This window comes from Drosophila takahashii, chromosome 3R, assembly GCF_030179915.1.
Source record: "Drosophila takahashii strain IR98-3 E-12201 chromosome 3R, DtakHiC1v2, whole genome shotgun sequence".
Taxonomy (NCBI): domain Eukaryota; kingdom Metazoa; phylum Arthropoda; class Insecta; order Diptera; family Drosophilidae; genus Drosophila; species Drosophila takahashii.
In genome coordinates this window covers 15,393,012-15,399,620 of record NC_091681.1, presented here as the reverse complement: position 1 = coordinate 15,399,620, position 6,609 = coordinate 15,393,012, and the positions used below count along the sequence as shown (strand labels likewise).

Here is a 6,609-nt window from a genome sequence, read left to right as displayed (position 1 = left end):
AATAAATGCATTTGTGCCTTTTTGTTTTCCCCCGAGGCTGTGTTGCATTTTTTATGGTTTTCAGTTCGTTTTGCGAACCCAGGCGGGGGGTCAACTGTCGAATCCTCCGGCTGGCCACTTGACTGCCGCTGGTCCTGCGGCATCGGGATATCTTTATTCGCTCATTAGCAGCACGATTGTGCTGGCTTCAGGTCCTAAAAGACCTGGGGCTCCTGCGGCGAGGTCCTTGAGTGAGTGGGCGTGTGAAATTACCAAAAATAAAAGGTAAATTGCGTTTTTCGCCAACTCAATTATGATAAGTTCCTCGAAATGTTCCCCTAGGTTCACTTACGAGGAATTTTGTAATTAAAATTGACTATTTTAAAATCATGATATATTTATGGGAATTTTATTTTCCATTTTAAATATGATACACTATCACTAAATTAACTAAAAATCTTGTATACAAATAACTTTTTTATATCCAATAAATAAAAATAATTTTAAAAATTACCATAAATATATTTTTCCCAATTATTTTTGTAAGACTTTCACAAAACCAAAACTAAATCTCAAAGGCCGAAAATCGAAATCAAATCGAAATTAGCTACACACACGTTTTGCACATTAGACCGCAAATCAAACCGACTCAGCAAAAATCGTTGAACTTTCGACAACATTTCGCCTTGTAATCAAAATCCATTAGTCAACATAATTACGCTTTAATGGACTCGAAAGTTGTTTATGCCTCGCGTCGAATCGAATCGAAACGAAAGCGTTGTGTAAATATGCGTGGCTTAATTAGCGGCCATAAAAATTTGATAGATTTTAATCTAACACACAAGTTGTTGTTGCGATTTCTAGCCCCATAAATCTTCGAAGTCCGGCGACGGTTTCGAAGGCCCCAAACTGATAACAGAGTGTGAATGTAGCACTACCAAATATTATTTGCTCGCCGCCGAATGTGTTTAGAAAATTCGATAGGAGGAATAATTATAATGTTGGCCGAGGGGACGAAGTGAGACTTTTAGCACGTCGCGACTATTGATGAACCTGCTCTGATTTAGTTTTGGAATTGCGATTCGGACACTACATAAATTATGCGAACGTTGTCGTGTGCCAAAAATAAAGGTAATGTCCGAAAATTAACATTTAAATTGTAGCGAAAAATAACGCGGTAGCACATGTCATAAAACTGTCCCCATAGAAATTCAAGGATGATTTATTGGGACAGCACTTGAAGTGCATCCATGGTGTGGAATCGCTAATGTGGTTTGGATTGGATTGAACAACTGAAGATCCTGTAAGGTAACCAAAAACTATTCAGGCGTTTTAAGATTAGGTGACTTCCACCAGTACAAGCAGTGGCGTATTTTTAATGAAACAATGCATTGAATTTCAACAAATTGTACCAATATTGAGTGTTATGTATAGATAGTTCCCAGTCGATTGATGTGTATTAATTGGTAAAAACTATAACTATTAGCTATTTATCTAAATTAACAAAAAAAAAACCTTAAGGAAAAGTTCCTCTCTTTGCCATAAGTCTTTAATTTTCATAGAAATTTCTAGTTAAATTAAATAAACAAAATTCCAAAACACCAAGTATCACATTTTTTTTAAAACCTAAATTTAAACTATGACTGTTCACGAAGACAAGGTTTTACAATCAATTGAAATTGTCTTTAAAAAATGTCTACTAACAAACAGTTATTTTAAAACTTCCTTCAAATCCTTGCCATCTATAAATTTGCACAACGAAAATCCTTAACTAAATCCTCTAACCAAGGGAAATATTTAAAAAAGGAATCCCAGTAAGCCAGCCGAAACCCTTTCGAAGTTCCTGCAAATTTGTCCAGAGTCCGCAAACAGAGACATTTTCCACCTGGCATTAGATTTTCATTTAGCGCTCGTTCCGGCCCAGAAATGCAGCCGCAAAAACAAAAACTATGAATGGCAGTTTAAGCCAAATTACACAAAGGCCAAGAGCAACAACAACCGATGGTGGTTTTTGGTGGCTGTTTCAATGCGAACGGAAGCCATATGCAGAAAAGTCTGGGGCAGCGGTAAGAGCAGCGCATTAAATAGGACCCGCCCATCTAGAAACGCAGCCATTTCACTCACTCGCAGGGGGATATACCATATCTCCGGGGTAGATAAAGTCCACAAGGCAGGGGTGAACAAGATGGCTATAGAGCGGAGGGCACAGTGCCTCCCGTTCTGGCCCGGTAAACTGGTTTGGCCTGCCACTCCGCCGAGAGAGGGCGATTTCCCATTACTTTTCTCAGCTCTCGTTTCTCAACTCTCGGCGGCATTCGAGCAGCGCACACTTGGTGGTGTAGCAGAGCTCTCCGGATTTATTCAGACATCGAACGTCGTCGAGAGCACACGTCCATATTCCTCGTCTTCCGCAACGAAACGAGCGCGTCGATCGCTGTAGAGTTAAAGTTCCAGTTTCGATTGTGATTCGTGTGTGATTTATATGGTAGAGAAATACAACAAGCGTTTCCAATGCGTCGCTTAGTGTGAGAAATATTCCAGAAAATATATAAAGAGTTATTAAAAGAACACAAGGATTACAAAAATCAAAAAACTCGTGTTTAACCCCCACTGGAGAAAACCGCCAACCGCCAACATAGCCGAACTAACCGCCGTATTTATGACTAAGATGATTCCGCCGGTTCCCACCGCCGCCGCAGCCGTCATGATGCCCACGCCCAAGCAGAAGATCGGTTTCAGCATCGAGTCCATTGTGGGCAATGATGTCAGCACTGCCGGCGGCAATTCCACGCCGGAGCTAACGGGCAGCCAGAGTCCGCCGCCCGGCGAGAGGAACGGGCCCGGTTCGCCGCCCCAGACGCCGCCAGCCACGCTCACCCTGATTCCCGGCTCACCTCCGCACCATCTGATGGCTCCTCCTGCCCACGGCCTGCCCTATCCACATCCCCATGCCCAGCAGCAGCAGCAGCAAATGGCCGCCCATCCGCATCCGCATCTCTCGCCCGCCCAGCAGCATGTGCTGCACCAGCACCTCCTCATGCAACAGCAACACCAGCAGCAGCAACATCCTGGCACTCCCAAGAGCCACCAGGACATCCAGGAGCTGCTCCAGCGACTGCATCACAATGCCGCCATGGCCAGCGGATTGAGTCCGCTGCAGACACGCCTCTCGCCGGACTCGGAGCAGCCCCAGATTCCCGTCTCCCTGAAGCGCGAGCGATCACCTGCACCACCTGCCCACGAGCAGGCGGAGAATCCCGCCCAGCGCATCCAGCCACCGCACACGCCTCCCAAATCCGTGAGCCCCCAGTCCTCACAGCCCTCTTCGTCGCCCACGCTGCTCATCAGCAGTCCGCATGCCACGCCCCCCCAGCAGCAGCCTTCCAACTATCCAAAGCCCGCCATGATGCATCCCGGAGCTGGAGGAGCACCCATGATGATGCCGGGCATGCCGCCGGCTGGTCTAGTGCGACCCTTTCCCATGGGACCCGGAGGACCACCGATGCCGCAGGGACAGCCGGGCATGCCGGACATCAAGGCCCTGCCGCCCTACATCAACGCTCCGCCGGAACTGCCGCCCCAGCACAATCCGCACCTCATCGCCGCCGCCCAGTTCCAAATGGCCGCCGCCCTGCAGGCGGGACATGTCCTGGGTCCCGCTGCCGCCGCCGCTGCTGCCGCCGGACTGCCGCCCCACGCCGCCCAGTTTATGCCCAATCCGGGCATGGCCAGGGATAGCTACCAGCTGTACCCCTGGCTGCTCAGCCGCCACGGAAGGATCTTCCCGCACCGGTTCCCTGGAAGTAAGTGTCTTTAAAATATAAAAAAAAATTATTGAGATATAAAAAGATTAAAAATATTTTCTAAATTATTTAAAGAATTTTTTTGGGACTTAACTCACTAATAAGTTTGATATCCTAACGTTTTAAAACATTTTGAAGATATATCATAAATGTAATATTACACTTTGTAATAGATAAACTCATTTGAAATTATTTATATATAGTTAGTAAAATATATTTTTAAAATCCGTTGACTAACCAAAACCCTCTCTTCTTTTCTTCAAGGCTTTCTGGTGCCCCCGTTCCGCAAACCGAAGCGCATTCGCACCGCCTTTTCGCCATCGCAGCTCCTGAAGCTGGAGCACGCCTTCGAGAGCAACCAGTACGTGGTGGGAGCGGAGCGCAAGGCCCTCGCCCAGACCCTCAATCTCTCCGAGACGCAGGTGAAGGTGTGGTTCCAGAACCGCCGCACCAAGCACAAGCGGATGCAGCAGGAGGACGAGAAGGGCGGCGGCGATGGATCGCAGAGGAATATGCACAACGGCAGTGGCGATGAGGACGACGACGAACTTATCGACATGGAGATGGACGAATGCCCCAGCGACGAGGAGCACGACCTGGACGCCAGTCACTAAAGTCAGAAGCCAGGGGAAGAGATCCTCCTGCGGCGGTCCGTGAGTTCCTTAGCCTGGCCAGCAGAGTCCAGCAGTTCCAGTTTTCGGGGGTTCCCAGTCGAACTCCAGCGGAAGTAACATAGTTTGTTTTGTTGTGATATATTCTTAGAGCGTTCTTAAGGCGTGTTAGGCTAACCACTGTACATAGGAAAGTATTAGAGACCCCCCTCTGTCCTTCATCCACAACCATCTCTCAAGATCCGTGCCAAATCCTTGCGATGAACCGAGGTTGAGTAGAGCTCAAATGAACGCAAGTTGTTTCCTCTCTTTACGAAAATATCTAATGAACAAGTAAAAAAGAAAAACCTAAAAAAGATGCTTAGGCTAGACACAAACTATAACTGTACAAATTTAATGGTTTAAGCGTGTAAATATTCATGACAAGCATTACTTTTAATTAGTGAATTCCTCCTGAAGAAATCGTACTCAATCCACTACCTAATGTATAATTCCTGTTTATTGTATGACGATCTAGCATTTATTTATGTTTAGTCTTAAGCACGAACCTCTAGAGTCGCTCAACTGCAGCTGGATATTATTTAAACCCCCTTAGCATAAAGCCCTAGTGTCTAGTAACTACTTTCTAAGCCAAGACAACATTGTAAGAAATACACAAAAATATTATCATATAAAATATAAAATATTCATTATGAAAAGAAATCTAAAAAAAAGAAATGTTTGTTGGATTTATTTTGGGAACTGGGTTGAGGTACTTATTTATTTTCAGAACATTTTCTTTCGGACTTGATTGTAATTACAACAAAAATCAAATTGACTTGCCATTTAAATGGAGATACATTTAATTAAAAGATTACTTTATTCGAATTGATGTCATTATTACACGTATTTAAATAATTCTGGTTAATAATAATTTGTTTACATAAGAAGCAATACTATTGCCATTTCTGTAAGTCGCTTTTATTCGTTTTTCTCTAGTTCAACTTTCCTAAAACAATATTTTATTTTTTCGCGTTTCAATTTCTGCATCTCCACCCCCTTTTAATTGAGTTCGTCCCACTGTGTGACAGAGCTGAAAATTATGCGCCGTCAATTAATTAGCGTGTGACATTTAACATTGTTGTTGCTGTTTCTGTCCACTCGAATGGTGACAGGTGCGGTGGAGAAGGGGATTGAGAGGGGGCTGAAAGAAACACAGAGAGGGATAGCCGAAGGAGGCGGCTATAAAATGCATTTAGCGATCGTTACTTCTTATAGATTTCATAAGCATTTTAATTGCACAATTTAAAATGCAAATCGTGTTTTATTGTAGAATTTAATTGAGCGCAGTTCGTGCGAGATCAAAGGGGCGGGGGTGGCTGTGGAAAGGGGGTTCGGTTGGCCAGGAGCTCCATATGAAAACTGGTTAATGAGCCACTCGAGGTGTGCTAATGATTTAAAAGCCAAATTTATGATTATTGGACCACAAATTTATGCGACAATTGCGGAGAGACTAGGAGGGGGGTCGTTTATCGTTATCGGCAAATCAGCTATCAGTGATCACCTATCAGCTATCGGCTATCGAGTGGGGCCTAATGAATATGCAGTGGCTAATTGCAATGGGCAAACTGCAAACTCGATTGGCCTAGCTGATATGGCTAATTAACGGACATAACGAGTCTAATTACTAGCTGTTAACAGCACTAAATTGTGGCACTCTGTCAAAGGTCCCTCTAAGTAAAATCAGGGGGGTTTTTCGGAGGGGCCTTCGCAATCACAAAGTTTACAATTGCAACAGTCATAAATCAGAGCGGGCAAATTATATGTTCCATCGGCGATTGGAATCGCCGACTTTACCTATATAAACCCCACAAGCTAATGGCGAGTCTTGTTTGCTTAGCGGGCACGCACATTTGATGGAAACTTCGAGATTCGAGAATGGAGAATGGAGATTCCCGATTCGAGTTCAGAGATACATTTGCCCAACCAGAGGGGCAACTGTAATTAATAATGGGGCTGGGGCACGCCCCTTGCATATTGGATTCGGGGGCTTATCGGCTGGCCTGCTTTTCAATATCACTCTTCAAATGTTTCCGTAGAACGAGGCAGAAAAAAGTGAAAAAATGAAAATGAACTGACGAAGGGAGCGAACAACGAAAACGTAACGAAAACCGAAATCGGAATGAAATCCCTTGCTGATAATTCTCGGAAATTAAAACACAATTTGGTAAGTTGTT

At 44.6% G+C, this 6,609-nt stretch overlaps 1 protein-coding gene across 1 annotated transcript; it reads left to right on the top strand.

Annotated features, from left to right (window-relative positions):
• Positions 1–1,797: 1,797 nt before the first annotated feature.
• On the top strand, positions 1,798–5,072 carry ems (empty spiracles). Its single transcript, XM_017145733.3, has 2 exons — positions 1,798–3,782; positions 4,047–5,072. Exons 1-2 carry the CDS (start codon positions 2,639–2,641, stop codon positions 4,394–4,396), a joined length of 1,494 nt encoding a protein of 497 aa, XP_017001222.2. The 5' UTR covers positions 1,798–2,638; the 3' UTR covers positions 4,397–5,072.
• The last annotated feature ends 1,537 nt before the right edge of the window (positions 5,073–6,609 follow it).